The following is a 20051-nucleotide window of genomic DNA, read 5'->3' as shown; positions in this document are numbered from 1 at the left end:
TCGAGAAGTGTACGACCGTGCGCTCGCGCGACTGGGAGTGGCGCAGATGCGGCTGAGATGACGTCTAATGCGGTGCAACCGTTTTGACGAAAGGGGTCTTTTCACAACTGGATCATTCTGGGTGCAATCTGGGCCTCTGCTTCCTCGCTCGCTCAAACTGCCGTCAGACAGTGAAGTGTCTCTCCGGGATTGCGCGATCTTGGATTTAGGCCAATCACAGACCGTCATGGTTTGTCGATCAAATGAAAATGGTCCGAAAATTCGGCCCAAGCTCGTGGAGCGTCGCGGGTGTTCGACTCGCGTTCTACCTTGCCTGCGCCGATCAGTCGCTCGAGTCACGGAGAACGCGGCAACGATGGGAGTAGATATGGGTCGCGGCATCGCGGTCATCGACCTCGTGCTGCACATGTACAGGAGGTCGCCGACGCGGAGGAAGCTGGCGGAGCTGTGGTGCGTCTCCCGCCGTCTCGCGTTGCGCCGCATGCGCGAAGGAGGATTCCATCGCGATTCCTTCGGGACGGCCAGGCGCATCGCGCGTCGTCCCCCGAACCCCTCCGCGCTGTCTCCGACGCGACCCGATTTGTGCACACGACGCCCACGACCGATCGGCGTCGTCGCTCGCGCTGACCGAACCGGTTTCATCGCCCCCGCACCCACGTGAACCCGCAGGGCAAAGTACACGGAGGACTCCGCCGACGAGCGCAAGTGGAAAGGATTCGAGCTCGTCCGCGTGCACCACCAGACGCTGACCCGCATGTTCTGCGACGATCCCGACGGGGAGTTCCTCGACATCGACGACATTAGATGCGTCTGGGAGGAGTTCGTCGACGCCCTTCGCGACTCCTCCGCCAAGGCGGGCGACCCGCGGCCGAAGGCGACCTCGATGAGCTACGCAGACGTCGAGCAGCCCGCCATGCAGCGGTCGCCGAGTTTCGCCAGGCTCGTGGAGAATCTAAGCTCCGAGGCCTCGGGGGCCTCCACTCCGGGCACCCCCGCGATCGACCTCGTGTCGCGGCACGGCATGATCCTCGGCGTCGGGTGCTCATCCAGGGACAACAGCGCCCGGGGGGGATCCGAGTACTTTCGCAGGATGCAAGGCGACAAGGGGAAGCTCGACGCCGTCGCGCTCGTGGAGCAGCTCCACAAGAAGGGCCTCACGAGGATTGACTCCGGTAAAACTCTCGCCTTCGACTAGGTACCTGATGTGCCAGAGGTGTCCATTTTTTACATTTTTTAATGCCAACAAGAAGTTGGTCACCAAGGCGTCGACTGCCTCGCTCTCCACTCATCAAGTGTTTCTCCGTTCCAAAAAAACCGATGGACTCGCGGACTTCTCGCAATCCCGTCTCGACTGCTCGAAAATCGGTTGTCTGCATTTCTTGGGGGTGACAAACGGACACAAACAGCATTCGCAGACTGGATGATATTTCGCATTTTGGCATTTTGGGTCACTGGAATGCCATAAGAGGTACACCGGAATGGCAACTCGGAAAATCATGACTCAGCAACGCTCCATTTTTCGCGTGAGGCTCGCTGCTCAGCGCTCAGCGCGCTGAGGCTCTTTTCTCTCGCCCACGGTCATCATCAAAGGGTCCGCGGGTCACACACGAAGGGGCACAAGTGCGTGCACGAGGTCACGCGGGGGCGCGGCTGAAGGATCGTCAACCATGGTACGCTCCTCTCAACCCTCAGCCGAGCCTCGAACGTCGACCCGAACCCCGCCGCGCGTTTCCTCTGGGCGGTGACGCGTCGACCGGTGTTCTGAACCAAATCTGACTTTCCCCCCAACCTCTCGGGCCCCCGCAGACGATGTACGTGCGCGTGAAGCGGGCGAGGACGACGATGTTCCTGCACGTCGAGCCCACGGAGACGGTGCTCGAGCTCAAGGCTAAGATCCAGCTCGCCACCGACGGCGACGACTGCCCCGGGGGTTATCCCCCGTCGCGCCAGAAGTTACTCGTCGGCCCGGGTTGGCACTCCGCCCTGGAGGACGCCAGGCAGCTGCAGGAGCTCAAGGTGGAGAACGACATGTGCATCGCGCTCGTGCTGCTGAACAAGGTGGAGCCGCCGGAGGGTTCGCCGGAGGGGACGGAGCCGACGGAGGAGTGGGAGGAGGTGCGCATCGAGGAACCCGGCGCGTCCGAGCCCGCGGCGTGACGAGGAGCCGACGAGATCCGCTGCCAAAAAAGGTTAGAGTTTTTTAGACGCGTGAAAGCGGGACTGGCTCCCGATGTAGTAACAGTGGCGAAGTAACGAAAGACGCGCGACGACGACGACGACGAAGCCGTGCATCGCGCGAACGACGCGCGGCGGGTCACCTCACAGGTCTAGCTCGACCGCGAGAGCCGTGCGAACGGGAAGGTCCGGCGTCGGAGCCTCCCTTTGAAACTCGCTTTGAAACGCCGCCGCCGGCTTCGCCGCCGCCTCGACCCTCTCCTCCTCGGGCTCAACCTCGGGCTCGGGCTCGGGCTCGATGAAGGGCTTTGGCGCGCCGCTGAGTCGGCTGAGGATCCCGCCGCCGCCCGCCGCTTCGGGCGTCGCGTCTTTCCCCGCATCCGGCGCGGAGAGGAGAGAAAAACCGGAGAAGGGGCTCCCGGTCGTCGGGGCGGTGGAAGACGGGGGCGCGAAGCTGAACCCGGCGAACGGGCTCGCGCCGCCCCCGCCCTCGCCGCCGCCGCCGCCGCCGCCGCCGCCGCCGACTCCTCCCGGCGTCGGCGCGGACCCTCCGCCGCCGCCGGTCGGCCTCTTCGCCCTGACGATCTTCCTTTCTCGCCTCGCGGCGCCGCCGCCGGCTCCGCCGCCGCCCGCGGAGGGCAACGGCGAGTCGCCCGCCTTCCGCCGCTCCTCGTACACCTTCCCCTTCGCCTCCGCGGCCTCGATCTCCTTCTGCCGCTCGATGGCCTCCTCGCGCTCGCGCTTGACGCGCTGCTCCTCGACCATCCGCTTGGCCTCCGCGATCTCGCGAGCCCAGTCGTCGTCCGCGGCGGGCGCGGGCATGGCGAAGGGGTTGGCGCCCTCGGGCGCGGCGCCCTCTTTCGCGGCCCTCCCGAAGTAGTTTTCGCCGTCGGGAGGCGGCACGTCGTCGTCCGTCCCGGCGACGTTCTCGTTCTCGTCGTCGTCATCTCCCTCGGTGCCCCCCGCGACGCCGTCGTCCGAGTCGGAGCCGAGCTCGACGACAGCCTCGTCCGCCTCGTCCGGATCCGGGACCGCCATCGACGACGGCTCCTCCTTCTTCTTACCGCCTCGCGGCTTTCGTCGGGGTGGACGGCCTATCGTGCGTCACAAACGAGGGCGCGCCGCACGTCTGGCGAGGACGACCGGGGGGGAAGCGAGATCGTTGCGTTCGGTTCCTCGAGCGGCGCGCGGCGCTCCGTCAGTCGCTGGTATCGAAGAAATATAGGCAACTTTTTGCTGGTTTCGAACCCCGGTCATACATTATTCATCTTTGTGAAGAGGATAGGAGAGGGTGCCGAGCGCCCCCCGCGCCAGAACAGCGCGCGCCGCCGCGAGACGCGACCGTTTCGCGTCGAGGACACCGGTACACGCATCCGCGCGTCATCTCCCCGCGGCTCGCGCGCCGAAAACCCTTTCGAACCCGCGCGAACACCGCTCGGGAACGCGTCGAAGCGCAAAAAAGAGGGTTGCCGCTTCGCACCGATTGGCGCACGCGCCTCGGCACCCCGGACGCACGGTCACCATGAGCGGCAGCGACTACGAGGAGACGCTCGACGAGGAGGAGGAGGAGGACGAGCAGGAGGAGCACACCCTCGAGGACCAGCTCATCGAGGCCGCGGGCGCGGGTAGGCTCATCGAGGTCGACCGGCTCATCGCCGAGGGCGTCGTGGACGTCGACGGCACCACGCGCGAAGATCACTCGAGGGCGCTGCACCTCAGCGCGCAGAACGGGCGCCCGCTGGTGACCAACTCGCTGATTCGCGCGGGCGCGGACGTGAATGCCACGAACGACGGCGGCGACACCCCCCTCATCCTCGCCTCCCTCAACGGCCACGGCAGCATCGTCGACGCCCTCCTCAAGTCCGGCGCCAACGTGCACGCCACCGACCAGTTCGGCTCGTGCGCGCTCTTCTACGCGTCCAGACAAGGCCACTGCGGCCTCGTCGACGCCCTCCTCAAGGCGGGCGCGGACGTCAACGGCTCCCGCGTCACCGCCCTCCTCATCGCGTCGCGGTTCGGCCACGCCTCGGCCGTCGTCAAGCTCCTTCAAGCCGGCGCGGACGTCACCGCCACCGACGACGACGGCAACACCGCGCTGCATCGATGCGCGTTGGAGACGACGCCCGCGGCGGTGTACGGGGGTCAGACGGGACAGGTCGTGGAGGCGCTCGTCGCCGCGTGCGCCGACATCGAGGCGCTCAACAAGAACGGTCTCACCCCGCTGGAGCTCGCGCACAACGGCCTGGCGAACGGGACGTCCGAGTGGCAGAAGCTGCGGTGCAGGGAGACGGTTGAGGTGCTGGAGGTGGCGAAGGACATGACGACGGGTCTGCGCCGATGGCTCATGGCCGCGGGACTCGCGGAGCAGTGGAAGGAGTTCGCGCGGTTGGGCGCCAAGGAGAAGGAGGACATCGAGATGATCGAGAGGGACGACGTGCGAAGGGACAAGGGCTCGTCCTTGACGCCCATACAGGTCAACAGGCTGTTTCGAGCCATGGCGCAGTGCGCCGAGCGACCAGGCGAGCCGCTCGCGATGGGGGACAAGTTCGAATCGTTCCTCCACGCGCACAGACTGGACGATTACTGCGCGCACTTTCGCGTCCTCGGCGTGGCGTTCGAGCGGGACCTCCTGGACATCACCGACGCGCAGCTGACGCTCATGGTGGAGAGGCACGGCCTTAAGATCCTCGACAGGCGACGGTTCGACAAGGCGATGGTTCTGCTTCGTCGGAAGCTCGCGGGGCCGCACCCGCCGGGTGAGGAGTCGGGCGCGGGGGAGGAGGAGAGGCACCCGATCCGGGTCAAGAAGGAGCGAGGGGGGGCGGGCGAGCTCGGCGGCGGGTCGGAGTGATGCGTGATGACACATATGACACATAGTGCGACTCATCATCATCTTGACTGTGTACAAAGCGCGAGAGGCGAAAAACAAAACTGTTCCGCCCCAGCTTTTTTTTGGGTCGAAGGGCCTTTTCCTACGTGGCGGGAGAAGGGGGGTGGCGAGAGAGCGACCGTTTGATTGAACTTGAGCCGGGCGATTGGGGAAAATTAGACTGGGCGTTGAGGGTTCGGAGAAAAAAAACTGCCGCCAAAATTCAAAACGCGCAGCCGAAATTGCGCCAGGGGACTGATGACTCAGGCTTTTTGTACCCTGCTAACGGTAGAATGCGCGCGGCTGATCGTCACAACGCGCCGTCGCTCACACGACGATACGCATCGCATCAGGTGAGAATCTCGTCTGTAGACTCGACATTGTCGAATACGGGTTTTCCCGACGGGTTTTACGGCGCGCACGCGGCGCGGCGCGGCTCAATGCGCCGCGACTCGCATTCAAAAATTACGATGACAAGGATTCTCCATCGCGCTTTTCCGTAATTGGCGGCAACCGACTCACCGCGCTCCCGCCTCCCCTCCTCCTTCGCGCAGAAACCACCATGGTTCTCGATAACAAGTCCTTCGCGCAGAAGACCCTCGTGGTCTACGGCATCTGCTACATCTTCTACGGCGCCTCCTTCATGGGTGAGACCCTCGGCCTGGAGGACGCCGGCTCGAAGTTTCAGGGCAAGAAATCCGGCCCCGTCGGCTGGTCCGCCGCTCAGTGGGCCGGTATCGGCGCCATCGTGTGCGGCCTCGACTGCCTTTTCGTCGCGTTCAAGACCGGCGAGCAGACCGCCCTCCGCACCATCCTCGTCAACGTCTTCGGCTGCTTCATGCGCGTCGGCGTCTTCGCCGCGCAGGGCTCCAAGGCCTGGGGCGGCGAAACCGTCCACAACGAGTTCCTCCAGGGCGGCGCCATCACCACCGTCTTCACGATGGTCGGCCTCTACAACCTCAACGGCAACATGAAGGCGGTCAAGAACGTCATCAAGGTTCCCTCCATGTCCGACCTCACCCACGCGGGCCTTCTCGTCCAGTTCACCCTCTTCTTCTTCTACATCATGCAGTTCATCTGGACTGACTTTCCCGGAGCCAACTACAACTGCAAGGGCCCGTGCCGCGCCGAGGCCGGTCTCTACGGCATGATGGCTTGGACCGTGACCATGTGGGCCCAGGTGACGCTTCAGATCCTCGCCATCATGCAGACCGCCTCCAACGCCGAGAAGATGGAGTTCGCCAAGATGCGCGCGCTCACCGTCCTCGTCCAGCTCTGGCAGATGCACACCCCCGGCGAGAAAGCCGTGTCCATCCCCGCCAAGGACACCGAGAACAAGGCCGCCATGGCCATCGCTTTCCTCTCCTGCGCCGTCGCGGGTTTCAGCGACAAGCTCAAGGGCAACGCCAAGCCCGCCAAGTCTGCCACCCGCGCCAAGCGCAAGTAAGCGACTCGCCTAATCCACCGTCGCTCACGACGGTTGGATGACATCAAGACAAGTCCCGAGAACGACTCGAGCCGGGCAAAAAAAAAGACCTTAACGTATATAATGCATCGGGATAAAAGAACGTTGCGGTGTCGCGGGACGCGCAGCCGAGCGCCGAGGGGATTTCCGGCCGCCGCGCGCGTCGCCACCGAGTGATGTATTGACCTCATACGATCGCGAGGAGCGTCGACGGTTTGTCGTGTTCGTCGGCGCTTGAAATAAAAATCAGTCAACCTCGCCACCGTCGCCACCGTCGTGTCCATCGCCGATCATCATGATCCCTCCGTCTTCCTCCGACGTCACCCCAACGCGCGCCGCCGCCGTATCGGCCATTTCCATCCCGTCCAGTATCGCGAGCACCGCCCCCTCGTCCATGCGCATCGCACGGACCCGACGCCACGCGCGCCACGCGCACGCGGTCGTCGCCGCCCACGCCCACAGCCGCGCGCACGCGTCCGTCTCGGCTGAGCCGAAAGCGCGCGCGCAATCGAACCCGCCCATCTCGCGCCACTCGCGATCGCCGTCGAGGGTGGGGCGGAGCATCGGCGCCGCCGCGAGGAGCGCGCGTACGGCGTCGCGGAGGTCGCGATCCGCGGTGAGCGCTCGGATCTTCGTCGCCGACATCGGCGAGTCCGTCGTCGCCGTCGGCGTTGCGTCGGAGCGGTCGACGTCCGCCGCGGACGAGGAACCGCGAGTTCTACGATCGTCGGTTCCCAGCAAAGCGGCGACGCAGTCACGAACGCCTCCTTCGGTCCACAGGACGCTCGCGCGCCTCGCCGCCGCCTCGCCGGTCGCCCTGAGCCGCGCCTCCGTGGCCGCCCCATCCGGCGTAGCCCCGTCCGACGACACGGGCGGGTCCGTCGTGACCAAACGCCCCGTTTCGATCCCGAGCGCCGCTAAACCCGCCACCCTCGCGTCTTCCCTCCTCCTCTCGGCGAGGCACGCGTCCGTCGCGGCGGCGGCGTCGGCGTGAGCGGTGAACGCGGCGGCGTCGACGCGCGTAAACGGCGGCGGTTGCGACTCCGCCGTGCCGACGCACGCGCACGCCGCCCACGCGGAGAGTGTCACGGGCGCGGCCAATACGGGTGGCAAACCACGCACTCCGTCCGGGGCACCGAGCGAGCTCAGGTGGCGCAGAAGGTGGTCGTGTCCGGTAACCCCCCCTTCGCGGAACAACGACTCGAGCGTCCGCTTGTGCGCGGCGCGCTCGAACAGGACCCGCGCCGCCCCCGCGGGCGTGTCGAATCGGTAATCGCCGCGAGTAGTCGCGAGAGTACGGGCGTTCTCCTTATCGTCTTCGCCCTCATCATCTCCGTTGTCCAGCTCGGACCACCGCGCGCGAATCACGGCTCGGGTCCACGCCCTGACGCGCTCGGCGTCGGCGGCGTAAATCGCCGCGAGCCGCGTCGCCGTCTCGTGCGCGGCGGCGAGGTCGGCGACGCTCAGCGGCGAATCCCGCGTCCGCGTGTCGACGCATAATACCCTAACAACGCCGCTCGACGTCCCGCGCAGGGCGATGGCGACGCCCGCGCCCTGCGCGGCGGCGAACGGTGGGTCGGTTCCATGCCGGTTTCCAGTCGTTTCCAGTCGTTTCCAGTCGGTGTTTACCTCGTCGGCGTTTCCGGCGCCGCGAAGCGCGGTGACGCCCCGCAGGAAACGAACCTCCTCGGGGCCGGGATCGTCGGTATTTGACCCGACACGCGAGGGACGCCCGGTAGAAAGGGAGTTGTTCTCGGCGCGTACCGCGAGGACGCAGAGGTGCGCGAGCGACGACGCGGGCAGCCGATCGTTCGGGGCGACGAACGCGGACGCTTCCGCGCCCGCGACGAGAACGCTCGGCGGTGAGTCACCGGGGGGTGAGTCACCGGGGGGTGAGTCACCGGGATCGTCGTTCCCGCGGCTCTCGGCGACGCACACCCTCGCGCGGCCGTACCCACCGTCCAGCGCCGCCTCCAGGGCGTCGCACGCCGTTTTGGCCGCCGCGTTCGCCGACGTCGTACCCGCCCGGATGGAGTCTAGAGACTTTTGGAACGCGTCTGGACCGTCCGGTGACTGGGTTTCCGAGAAGAGCTCGCGTCGTTTGCCGAGGTCTCGCGTCGCCCTCGCGACAGCCTCCGTCGCCTTTGTCCGCGCCGCGTCGACCGACCGCCGAACCGCGGACAACTCCGCCAATAACTCCGCCTCGCGCTCGCCGCGCGCGCGCGCCTCGGACGCGGCTGCCTCCCTCGCAGCGCGCGCCGCAGCCGCGATTTCGCTCGCCGCGACTTCAGCCGCCTCGGCGCGATGATTCGCCTCCTCGGCGCGACGATTCGCCTCCTCCTCGCGACGTTTAAACGCTTCGAATTCGGCGTGCACGTTCGCGAGGCTCGTGCGCGCGTCTTTGGCGTCCGCGACGGCGTCCGCTCGCGCCGCTTCGAAAGCCTCTGCGTTCGCCGTCAGCCTCGCCACCTCCGCCGACGCTCTTTCCAGTTCGGACGTCGCGCGCCGCATCCGAACCTCGCACTCAGCCTCGCGCTCGGCGACTAAAACCTCGCACTCCTCGCGAATGGAAGCGACGATCTCGTCGACGTTCGCGGCGCGGTACGTCGCGTCGGCCGCGAGTTTTTCCGCGGCGGCCATGGCGGTTTCGGCGTTCGTTCGTCCGTCGATCGCGTGCGCGACTTCTTTTTTTCTTTTCGCAACCTCCGCCGCGAGCGCCTCTCGCGCGACCGTCTCCGCCGTCTCGGCCGCCGCCGCGCGCGCCGCGTGCGCCGCGATCGTCGCGCCCATCTCCGCCCGGAGACTTTCCATCTCCGCGCGAAGCGTTTCCGTCTCCGCGCGAAGCGTTTCGACCCTCGCGTTCAGCTCGGCGTTTTCAACCTCGAGCGACGACCTCGCGAGCGTCGCGGCCGCCGTCTCGGACTCGGCGATGCGGAGTTTACCGCCGGCGTCCTCCGCCCGACGCCGCTGAGCCTCCGCGGCCTCCTCCGCCAGGCGCAGTTCCGCTCGAAGGTCCGCTATCGTCGCGTCCTTGATCCGCTTTTGCGTCTCCGCCTCCCCCGTCGCCGCCGCATCGCACTCCGCCGCCTTCGCCTCCGACGCCGCATCGCACTCCGCCGCCTTCGCCTCCAGCGCGTCGTGAGGGGCGTCGCCGAGCCCGGCGAACGACGGTGGCGACCCGCGCGTCTTCTCCGCGGCGGTGATGGCGCGTGCCGCGGCGAACGCCTCGTTGGCTTGCTCGTACCGACCGAGCCGCACCGCCGCTTCGCCCTTGGCGATGAGCGCGTCGGCGCCGAGATTCGCGTCGTCCGTCGGGTCGGTCCCGCCGATTCGCGCCGGCGGCGACCCGGTGCGCGGCGCGGGGCGTCGGAACGCGCGCGGCCCGCCCGTCATGAGCAGCGTCGCGAGCTCCGGTGCGCGCGCCCAGCAACGGATGGTCCGAGAGAAAGCCGTTTCTCTTCAAAGTGAGTTCTCCGTGACCGCAGCGCGCGGCGCGCTTCAGTTTGGGGCTCTCGCGCAGCTCACGTGCGACGAGATGGCACTTCACCGCCCCGCCCGGCGATGGCACTTAGCAGGGCACGTCGCGCGTCTCACGGTCCTCCCGACACGCGCGCGCGTCCTCCGAGGGGTCGAGGATCACCGGCGTGCGCCCGAAGATGGCACTCCGATCGCGCTCGCGGCGCGCGGCGCTCGCGCTCGCGCTGCTCGTGTTCGGCGTAATCTCCCCGGTCACCGCGAGCGTCACCTCCGCGGCTGGCACCACCAAGCCGGAGATCAGGCTCAGCGGCGAGGCCGCGCGACGCCTGCTGAGCGCGTACGACCACACGTACAAGCTCAGGGAGACCGTGCCGCTGTATGCGAACAAAGTCGGGCCCTTCCACAACCCCAGCGAGGTGCGTCGCGCCCGATCGCCGGACCCGCGGTCGCAGTCGGCATTCATCGGCTCGATCGTTTTGGCAACAACGGCGAACGCGACGCTGTCTGATTCGACCGCCCCAGATTGCTCACCTCCGATCCCTGAACCCCCGATCCGCAGACGTACCAGTACTACGACCTGCCGTTCTGCGAGCCCGTGGACGGCAAGGTGAGCAAGCGCGAGGATCTCGGCGAGGTGCTCGAGGGCGACCGCATGAGCTCCACGCCGTACTCGGTGCCCTTCCGCGTGGACCGCGATAACGAATCGCTCTGCCACCGCACCCTCGGCGCGAAGGACCTCAAGCGCTTTCGCAAGGCGGTGAAGGACGACTACTACTTCCAGATGTACTACGACGACCTACCCATCTGGGGATTCATCGGGAAGATCGAGAAGATCCTCAAGCCGGGCTCCCCGGAGATGCGATACTACCTCTTCACCCACGTGCACTTCGACATCGCGTACAACGGCGACCGCGTCATCGAGATCAACGTCTCCACCGACCCGCTTCGAACGGTGGACATCACCGACGAGCACAGCGTCGACGTCGAGTTTTCGTACTCAGTTAAGTGGAAGGAGACGCACATCCCGTTCGATCGCAGGATGGAGAAGTACTCGAGGTACTCGTTCCTGCCGCAGCACCTGGAGATCCACTGGTTCTCCATCGTGAACTCGTGCGTCACCGTGCTTTTGCTCACCGGCTTCCTCGCCACGATCCTGATGCGCGTCCTCAAGAACGACTTTCTGAAGTACACCAGGGACGACGACGCCTCTCTCGAGGAGGCTGAGGAGACGGGCTGGAAGTACATCCACGGCGACGTCTTCCGCTTCCCCCGACACGTCTCCCTCTTCTGCGCCGTCATCGGCACGGGCACGCAGCTCTTCGCCATGGTCCTCTTCGTCTTTGTCCTAGCGCTCGTTGGGGTGTTCTACCCGTATAACCGCGGCGCGCTGCTCACCGCGTGCATCGTGCTGTACGCGCTGACGGCGGGCATCGCCGGGTACGTGGCGGCGAACAACTACAGGCTGATGGGGGGACAAAACTGGGTTCGCAACGTGCTGCTCACCGGCTTCCTCTTCTGCGGGCCCATGTTCATCGTGTTTTCCTTTTTGAACACCGTGGCTATCGCGTACAGGAGCACCGCCGCGTTGCCCTTCGGCACCATCTGCGTCATCATCGTCATATGGGCGCTCGTCACGTTTCCGCTGACGGTGCTCGGCGGCATCGCGGGGAAAAATGCGAAGGGCGAGTTTAACGCGCCGTGCAGGACGACCAAGTACCCGCGCGAGATCCCGCAGCTGCCGTGGTACAGGAGCACGATTCCCCAGATGGTCATGGCGGGTTTCCTGCCCTTTTCCGCCATTTACATCGAGCTGTACTACATATTCGCGAGCGTTTGGGGGCACAAGGTGTACACGATTTACAGCATCCTGTTCATCGTGTTCATCATCCTGGTCATCGTGACCGCGTTCATCACCATCGCGCTGACCTACTTCCAGCTCGCGGTCGAGGACCACGAGTGGTGGTGGCGGGCGGTGCTGTGCGGAGGCAGCACGGGGTGCTTCATCTACGGCTACTGCTTCTACTACTACTACGCCAGGAGCGACATGAGCGGGTTCATGCAGACGAGCTTCTTCTTCGGGTACATGTGGACCATCTGCTACGGGTTCTTCCTGATGCTCGGGAACATCGGGTTCAGGGCGTCGAAGCTGTTCGTGATGCACATCTACAAGGCGATCAAGTGCGAGTAGGGTGGGCCCCGATCTAGAGGGTGGATAGCTGTATTTTGGACGACGACGCGTGTTTTAGCAAAGAAAAGGTGTTGAGAGTTGTTGAGCGCCAGCCACGTCACCCGGAAGTAAATCGGCACCTTCATCAGCCCGTCGACCGCCACTCCGGCCCGCGCCCGCATCGCCAGCACGCCATCGAACCCGACCCCATCGCGAGCATCGATGCCCCTCGCGATCAGAGCCGCGGCGTCCGTCGGCGCGCGCGCCGCGATCGCGTCCCGCCGGCCGCGAACAGCCGTGCCGGTATTGTCGGCGGTGCGCGCGCCTTGGCGGACGAGCCGATGCGCGCAAACCGCCGCCGCTCCGTCGCGATCTTCCGTCGCGGTGCGCGCGCGCCGCGTGTGTGCGCGTTCGACGAGGAGGGTGCGGACGCGCGCGATCGCCGCGTCGGACCCCGAGGAGCCCCGCATCGCTGCGCGGGACCTCCCATTCGACGCGAGCGCACCGGCAGATGGACGAGATGCGACTTCGACGGCGGAGGATAAGGCGAGGTTCGAGGCGGGCGAGCGCGCCAGGCTCTCCCTCGGCGAGTCCCTCGACCTCATCCCGGCGGTGTGGAGAGTCGTGCGGCGTCGATGGCCCAGGGTGATGATCGCCGCGTTATCCATGGCCTTCGCCACCGGCCTCCTCCTCTCCGCCCCGGTGCTCTCGTCCAGGCTCATCGAGGTGCTCATCGGCCAGCGACCCGACGCGCAGTTCCCGAAGCTCCTCGCGTCCATAACCTTCATATACGTCATGGAACCCGTGCTGACGTTCTTCTACGTCAGGAACGTGTGCGCGGTGGGCGAGGAGGTGGTGGCGAGGCTGAGGGAGGACCTGTTCAGGGCGCTGTTGGTGCAGAGGATCGAGTTCTTTGACCGGAATCAAACGGCGAAGCTCGCGGCGACCCTCTCCGTGGAACTCGGAACCGTTCGCACCCTCGTCGCCGCCAACGTATCGCGCGATCGCGGGTTCAGGGCGATCGGCGAGTGCCTCGGGACCTTGGCGGTGCTGTGGCGCATCGCGCCGAAGCTGGCGCCCGTGCTCGGCTTCAGCGTCGTGTCACTCGCCGCCGTCACCGCCGTCTTCAATCGCAAAAACGGGAAACTCTTCGCCGCCGACGCCGCGGCGCAGGGAGCGGTGTCCGCGGCGGCGTCCGCGACGCTGGGCGCCGTGCGCACGGTCCGTTCCTTCGGCGGCGAAGCCCTCGCGTTTTTAAGGTTCGGGGAGGACGTGGCCAAGGCCAGGGCGTCGGGAGCTGACGTGTCCAACGCGAGAGCCGGGCTCGAGGTTGCCAACCGCGGATGCGTGTACGCTTCGTTGATCACCCTCTACGCTTTCGGAGGATGGCTCGTGAAGACGGGCGCGGTGCCCGTGGGGTCCTTAATCGCCGCGGTGGGGTACACGTTCGGGCTCATCTTCGCGACGCAGGGCGTGGTCAACACCCTCGCCGACGCAAACGCCGCGAATTCCGCGCTGAAACGTGCCACGTCGCTCGTGACTGAATCGGTCCCGGATCCGTCGCTGGTGACACGGATCGAGCGCGTGGACGTGACGATGGACGAGGACGAGGGTGGTGAGGATGGGGGTGCCGTCGAGGGTGTCGTCGGGTGGGCGCAATCGCGCGCGAACCGCGCGAGGAACGCGGCGAGATCCGGTGACGTGACGCTGGAAGACGTGTACTTTGCCTACCCGGGGCGGACGGACTCGGACGTCCTGAGGGGCGTGAACCTCACGCTGCGTCGCGGGAAGACCACCGCGCTCGTGGGCAGCAGCGGCGCGGGGAAGAGCACGGTGACGCAGCTCCTATGCCGGTTTTACGAACCGGACGCCGGGACCGTCGCCGTCGGCGGGGTGAACCTCGCGGAGGGGTTCGACAGCGTCGACTGGCTCGACGCCATCGCCCTCGTGGGCCAGGAGCCAAAGCTGTTCGCGGGGACGGTGCGCGAGAACATCGCGTACGGCAGGGCAGGCGCGGTCGGCCGCTCCGTCGGGGGTGCCCACGGGGGTGCCCACGGGGGTGCCCACGGGGTGCCCACCGAGGACGAGATCGTCGCCGCGGCCAAGGCTGCCAACGCGCACGATTTCATCGTCGAGTTACCCGAAGGGTACGATACGCCCGTGGGCGAAGGCGGCGGCGCGCTGTCCGGCGGGCAGCGTCAGCGCGTGGCCATCGCCAGGGCCATCCTCAAGGACGCGCCGATCCTGATCCTCGACGAGGCGACGAGCGCGCTGGACGCGAGGTCGGAGGCGGCGGTGCAGTCCGCGCTGGAGCGACTGATGCGGGGCAGGACGACGCTGGTCATCGCGCATCGGCTGGCGACGGTGCAAGCCGCGGACGCCATCGCGGTGATGGAGAAGGGGAAGGTGGTAGAGTTTGGGTCGCACGCGGAGCTGTCGGTGCGCGAGGGGGGGGTGTACAGCGCGCTGGTCAACTCGCAGAGGCTGTCGTTCGCGGATGCGTGAGCGTTAGACCCCCGGGTAAACGCTTAGTCTCTGGTGAAGAAAACAAGTTCGTTGCATGAAACGAAAGTACGTTTACGCGCTCGCGGCGACGGCAGCCTCCGATTTGTATAGTACACGTGTTTGGATCGACGGCGGCGGACGGATGGATTCACGCCGACTTGCCCTTCTTGATGGTGATGCCGATCGCGCCGAGCTGGGAAGCGGCGTAAAAGGTGATTCCCATGGCTTGGAAAAAGTTGGTAGCCTGGAGTGGGAAGCTCCACCCGGTGCAGCTCTTGATGACGTTGTCCCTGGAGATGTAGCCGAGGAAAAACATGTTGCGGTAGACGTAGGAGCGCGTGATGCGGTAGTTGGTGTCCGCGTCGCCGGGCACCGCGGCGAGGGTCATGATCGTGTGGATCGTGGAGAGGAGCGACTGGAAGCCGATGCGCTCGAGAATCATCCAGATCATATCCTGCGCCTTGCCGGCCTTCCCCATGGCGCCGGGGAGGTACTGGTCCATCATCATGGACGGCGCGAAGCACGCGCCCACGCCCCAGAACAGGGCATCGACGATGATGAGCTTGAGGGGAGTCGCGAGGATGCCGGACGGGACGAGGGAGGAGGTGTCGGGCATCGGTGAGCCAGCTTCCTTCCAGCCGAGGTAGTTGACGCCGACAATGACCGCAAAGACGACCAGGTTGGCAATCATGCCGTCCTTGGGCAACGCGCTGGGGAGGTCATTGATCATGCCGGGGATGCGGAGGTTGAAGGTGAGCTGGCCGTCGAGGATGATGAAGAACGTCCAGGCCACGGCGTTGCCCAGGCAGCACACGCCGCGAGCTGCCTTCTTGGCGGTGGGGAGCCTCATGGTGGCATTCACCATCGCGGCATGGCCGATCATGGTGCCCATCATGCCAATGAAGTAGATGAACAGGGTCTTACCGTCGCCGGAGAACGTGTCGCCCTTGTAGGCCTCCATCATCTTCTCGGGGAAGAAACAAAAGCCTGAGTTGTAGAACGGGTAGAACATCTGTTGAGCGAGGGTTCAACTTTTTGGGGGCGACGAAAATGCGCGCGCGAAATGGCCCTAGCTGCGTGGGACACTCACCGGTCATGAACATCATGGAGACGATCTGCGTGAGGAGGCAGGCATTTTCAGCGGTAACCGTGACCATTTGAAGCGAAAAGGCGGTTGCAGTGCGACGGCGCGACGGAGTTCAGAGTGCGCGGACGTGGCCGGCGGATCCAAATTGGACCGAAATTCTGACGTGGATTCCCTTTTGATCAGCGAATCTTTTGGACGCGCGAGTTTAGAGCGTTGAAAAATAACAATGGAAATTTGGCCGGTCCTCTGCGGACCGCGGATGCGCTTTCGTGTCGTTAAAATTATATTCAAACGCTCGCGCGCGTGCTTTTAGGCGGACTTGGTGACCTTGATCGGGTACGCCCCGAGCGCGGTGGCGCTGAAGAAGGTCACGGCGAAGGACTGCACGAAGGTTGCGACGAACATTGGTTGCGGCCAGCCAGTGGCGGCGGCGACGACGTTCTCCCTCGAGAGCATCCCGAGGTACACAAAGTTGGTGTACAACCAAGCGCGCTGGATGCGGTAGTTGGTGTCGGCGTTACCGGGCTCGGCGGCGAGGACCATGAGCGCGGAGACGATGTTCATCAGCATGCACATGCCCGCGTTGGACATGATCAGATAGATGGCTTCCATGGCGTCGGGCGATCCCTTGTTGATGCCGGCGACGACGCCGGGGACGTACATGTCGATGAAGGTCTCGGTGAAGAACTTGCATCCGATGCCGAAGAAACCGAGGTTGACGAAGTTGGCGATGAGGGTCGTCTTGAGAGCGCCGGACGGGACGAGGTTGGAGGTATCGGGCATCGGCGAGCCGGCGGACGTCCAGCCCATGTAGTTCACCACCGCCAAGACCGCGAAGAGGCCCAAGTTGCCATAGATCTGGGGGAGGGCGTCGCCGGAGAACGCCTTGGGCATGGAACCCGAGACCGCCTTGGAGCCGTCGCTCAGGAGGAACATCGTCCAGTACATGCAGTTGGCGAGGCACTGCACGCCCTGAGCCTTCTTGGACGCGGAGGGGCGCATCATGGTGGAGTTGGTCACCGCCGCGCCCATGATGCTGAGGCCGAAGATGCCCATGGCGAACAGGAAGAAGGTGTTGCCGTCACCCTTGAAGGTACCGGCTTTGTAGCCTTCCATCATCTTGGTCGGGAAGAACATCATCCCTGTCGGATAGGACGCGTCGGTCGGTGAGATGCGGCGATTGATCCGCATGACGTGACAAAATGGGCGGCAAATTCGCGGTGCGGGCGACGGGACTTTGGGGAGAAATGCCGGCGGGGCTCGCACCGGTGGCGAAGAGGAGGTTCATAATCTGCGAGGCCTTGCAGGCCTTCTCGGCGGTGATGGCCATGTTGGGAGTGATTGAGGTGAAGTACGACGGCGCGCGTCAGCTGAAGTGGTTCAAATGCGCTGCTGTTTGGCATAACGTGATTTTTTGGCCGCGTTTGATTTTCTCCACGTCATCAGCGGAATTCGACAGTGATCTGCTCATGGGCCCGCCGAGGCCTTTGCCCGGCCTGCGGCGCAGAGAGTCAGTCGATCGAAACTAACAAGATCGCAGGTGCTCGAAGCAGTGCGACCATGCGCGTCGCGCGCGTGGTCCTCGCGACGCTCGCGCTTATCGCGTCGGCATCCGTCGCGTTGGACGATGCCGGCGACGCGGCGGCGCCCTCTCCCGCGGTGAACCCCGGCGCGTCGGCGGAAGCGGCCGGCGGCTTCCCGACGACAACCGACGTCAACCTGATGCGATGGATCTCCGAGAAGGGCGGGGCGTTCGCGGGCGTCGGCGTGTACTCTTTCGTCGCGTCGAGCGAGGACTCCGACGTCGCCGACTCGAGGTTCGGGAGCAGGGCAATGTACGCCAAGGAGGCGGAGGTCCCAAACGGCGCGGAGGTGTTTCGGCTACCGTCGAGCGCGGTCATGATCGCCCCCTCCGAAGCGGCGGGGCCGGCCTGTCTGAACCGCCTCGCATCCTTAGACCCGGAGTGGGCGCTCGCCGCGATAATCCTCCGAGAACGATCGGCGTCTCACGCGTCGCCGCACGCCGCATTCATCGACGCGATGTACGCGCATCCGCCGTCGGGCGCGCGCGTCGGGAAGATGCCGCGGGGCTCCGACGCGGACGCCGCGCTGCGAGAAACTCGAGCCGGCGATCTCCTCGCCGCGTGGCGCGACGATTACGCCCGCGGGTGGCTCGCGCTGGACACCCTGTGCGTCCGGAAGCGACCGACGGAGTTTTCTGCAGAGTACTTCAACCCGAGAGCGTTCGAGGAGGCGCTCGCGATGGTCCACGCCGCGTCGGTTCGCATCCCCGTCGACGACTTGTACCGAGCCGACGACGAAGGCCGCAAAAACAGAGCCGAAGACAGAGCCAAAAAAGCCAAAGGCGATGCCAAAACCTCGCGGCTCGCCGCCGCGCTCGTCCCCATCGCGCACCTGATGCCGCACGACCCGAGGGGTACCGCGCCGTGCGTGACCGTTCACGAGGACGGCGCGACGCTCGTGGTCAAGGCGGCGGCCGGGGCGCCGGGGACGGAGCTGGCGTGCAACCGGGCGCCGAGAGAGACAAACGCAAACTCGATGGACGTACTCGAGACGAAAACAGAAAAAAAGACGAGGTACTCGACAGAGAAAGTCGGGCGGATGACCGACGCGGAGGCGCTGGCGCGATTCGGGACCGTCGGACCCGGACGGAACCGCGGCGACCGGCTCTCGCTGTCGCTCCCGACGGACTCGCTGCTCGGTGCCGACGCGAACGGGGGCGAGGCGTCGTCGGAAGGAGCCGCCGCAATTAATCATCGGAGGAGGATGATCGACGGGTGCGGGGACCCTCGCGAGTACGCCTTCACCGCCGACGGACCGACGCGCGAACTCGAATGCGCGGTCCGCGTGGCGACCGCGACGGACGCCGAGATTCACAAGCTGGCGGTTGATATCCGCGAAACGGGCGTTACGAGCGTTACGAAGATGGTGAGCGAAGACTCGGAGGCGGCGGCGTTGGCGAGTCTGTACGAGACGGCGGCGGCGATTCTGGACGCGTACCCGACGTCCGACGCCGAGGACGAGGCCATCCTGCGACGCGGACTGGCGAGCGAGGATGGGGGTGCCGAGGATGGGGGTGCCGTCGAGGGTGCCGAGGATGGGGGTGCCGAGGGTGCGGGGCGGCTCGCAGTCACCGGGGAGACGCGGGAGGCTGTGCGGTGCCGGCTTCGGGAGAAACTCTTGGTCGTCGACGCGCTCAACGCGTTGCGGCGAGCCGCGGAGACGAGGCTGCGGGGTAAGGTGCCGTTCGAGCTGCGGGGCGACTTTGGGGAGATGGCGGGCGGCGACGGTAAGAGGCGCGAGGGGGTGGAGGTGTCGCCGCCGGAGGGTTTCGAGGTCAGGAAGGCTCACTACAAATCCGACGAGCTCTGAGCGTTACTTTGAAGGTGGTTACTCTGAAGCCCTTGATCACTGCATGGGCGAGAACGTCGCCGGCTTGACGAGTCGCGTGTCGAACATCTGCACCATTGGAGCGATCCTCCCGATGCACTCTCTCCACTCCGCCGCGCCCCTCGCCGCCTCCCTCACCCTGATGTGATCCTGGAAGCTGGGATACCTCCACAGCTCGACGAACTGGTTCAACTTGCCCACGTCGCTGTACCCCATCCACGCCAGCTCACCCAGCCCCGCTGCGTCCGACCTCAGCTTACTGGGCAACCCCGTCGCCATCTCGTCGATGAGCTTCGGGATCGGGCTGTACCCGAGCTCGAGTTGGTACGTTCGCAGTTCGTACACCCCAGGGTCTCGGGTTCCGACTCGGGAGACGTCAGCCATCTTTTTTAATCGCTCCAGCGCGTCGTCGACGCCCGCGGCCGAAAGCGCCTTGGTCGCCGGCAGGAAGATCTCGCTCCTGTGCGATTTAATCATCGGCCGGGTCTCGATGTCGAACCCGCCCCACTCGCTGTCGCGGCTCATGCGCCAGCGCACCGCCTCGCGTTCGTCGTAGTCGGCGTAGTGGTACAGGTGGATCACCTCGTTCACGTCGCCCCCCGTGTTCGTGATCCAGAACCCGAGGAAGCCGGGGTGGAACTTGCGCAGGACGCCGGTGGGACCCAGGGCCCTCTCGGCGGTGTGGAGGTACGCCTCGCGCCACTCCGGGTGCATGACGTACGTGCGCATCTCGTATAAACCCGGAGAAGAAGCCGCGGCGGAGGACGCGAATCCCCTTCCGCGATGGCGAAGCGTCGACTGCGGATAGGGTGCCGACGCGGCGAACGAAACCGGCGGGGCGCGGACGGCCGTTCCGGACGCCGCCGCGCGCGAGGCGAGAGCGACGAGGTCACGC

At 65.7% G+C, this 20051-nt stretch overlaps 10 protein-coding genes across 10 annotated transcripts; 6 read left to right on the top strand and 4 right to left on the bottom strand.

Annotated features, from left to right (window-relative positions):
* Positions 1-67: 67 nt before the first annotated feature.
* On the top strand, positions 68-1195 carry MICPUN_63386 (hypothetical protein; the record flags this gene model as incomplete). The annotated part of the gene is made up of 2 exons (XM_002505600.1): positions 68-450; positions 670-1195. 2 exons carry the CDS (start codon positions 68-70, stop codon positions 1193-1195), a joined length of 909 nt encoding a protein of 302 aa, XP_002505646.1.
* A 614-nt stretch (positions 1196-1809) lies between these two features.
* MICPUN_63385 (ubiquitin-like protein) lies at positions 1810-2157 on the top strand (the record flags this gene model as incomplete). Its single annotated transcript, XM_002505599.1, has 1 exon — positions 1810-2157. One exon carries the CDS (start codon positions 1810-1812, stop codon positions 2155-2157), a length of 348 nt encoding a protein of 115 aa, XP_002505645.1.
* A 162-nt stretch (positions 2158-2319) lies between these two features.
* MICPUN_63384 (predicted protein) lies at positions 2320-3296 on the bottom strand (the record flags this gene model as incomplete). The annotated part of the gene is made up of 1 exon (XM_002505343.1): positions 2320-3296. The coding sequence occupies exon 1, from the start codon at positions 3211-3213 to the stop codon at positions 2320-2322; it is 894 nt and encodes a 297-aa protein (XP_002505389.1). The 5' UTR covers positions 3214-3296.
* A 401-nt stretch (positions 3297-3697) lies between these two features.
* Positions 3698-5262, top strand: MICPUN_63383 (ANK protein; the record flags this gene model as incomplete). The annotated part of the gene is made up of 1 exon (XM_002505598.1): positions 3698-5262. The coding sequence occupies one exon, from the start codon at positions 3698-3700 to the stop codon at positions 5024-5026; it is 1329 nt and encodes a 442-aa protein (XP_002505644.1). The 3' UTR covers positions 5027-5262.
* Positions 5263-5606: 344 nt separating this feature from the next.
* Positions 5607-6773, top strand: MICPUN_63382 (hypothetical protein; the record flags this gene model as incomplete). The annotated part of the gene is made up of 1 exon (XM_002505597.1): positions 5607-6773. One exon carries the CDS (start codon positions 5607-5609, stop codon positions 6489-6491), a length of 885 nt encoding a protein of 294 aa, XP_002505643.1. The 3' UTR covers positions 6492-6773.
* On the bottom strand, positions 6756-9902 carry MICPUN_103651 (predicted protein; the record flags this gene model as incomplete). Its single annotated transcript, XM_002505342.1, has 1 exon — positions 6756-9902. One exon carries the CDS (start codon positions 9900-9902, stop codon positions 6756-6758), a length of 3147 nt encoding a protein of 1048 aa, XP_002505388.1.
* Positions 9903-10760: 858 nt separating this feature from the next.
* Positions 10761-12233, top strand: MICPUN_109323 (predicted protein). Its single transcript, XM_002505596.1, has one exon. The coding sequence runs from the start codon at positions 10768-10770 to the stop codon at positions 12172-12174; it is 1407 nt and encodes a 468-aa protein (XP_002505642.1). The 5' UTR covers positions 10761-10767; the 3' UTR covers positions 12175-12233.
* Positions 12234-12375: 142 nt separating this feature from the next.
* On the top strand, positions 12376-14658 carry MICPUN_87670 (ATP-binding cassette superfamily; the record flags this gene model as incomplete). Its single annotated transcript, XM_002505595.1, has 2 exons — positions 12376-14181; positions 14236-14658. 2 exons carry the CDS (start codon positions 12376-12378, stop codon positions 14656-14658), a joined length of 2229 nt encoding a protein of 742 aa, XP_002505641.1.
* A 148-nt stretch (positions 14659-14806) lies between these two features.
* MICPUN_63378 (predicted protein) lies at positions 14807-17075 on the bottom strand (the record flags this gene model as incomplete). The annotated part of the gene is made up of 3 exons (XM_002505341.1): positions 14807-15670; positions 16073-16887; positions 17012-17075. 3 exons carry the CDS (start codon positions 17073-17075, stop codon positions 14807-14809), a joined length of 1743 nt encoding a protein of 580 aa, XP_002505387.1.
* A 2099-nt stretch (positions 17076-19174) lies between these two features.
* MICPUN_63376 (predicted protein) lies at positions 19175-19885 on the bottom strand (the record flags this gene model as incomplete). Its single annotated transcript, XM_002505340.1, has 1 exon — positions 19175-19885. One exon carries the CDS (start codon positions 19883-19885, stop codon positions 19175-19177), a length of 711 nt encoding a protein of 236 aa, XP_002505386.1.
* Positions 19886-20051: the final 166 nt, after the last annotated feature.

The sequence above is a fragment of the Micromonas commoda genome, chromosome 13 (genome assembly GCF_000090985.2).
Source record: "Micromonas commoda chromosome 13, complete sequence".
Lineage (NCBI taxonomy): Eukaryota > Viridiplantae > Chlorophyta > Mamiellophyceae > Mamiellales > Mamiellaceae > Micromonas > Micromonas commoda.
This window is presented reverse-complemented; position numbering and strand designations above follow the sequence as displayed.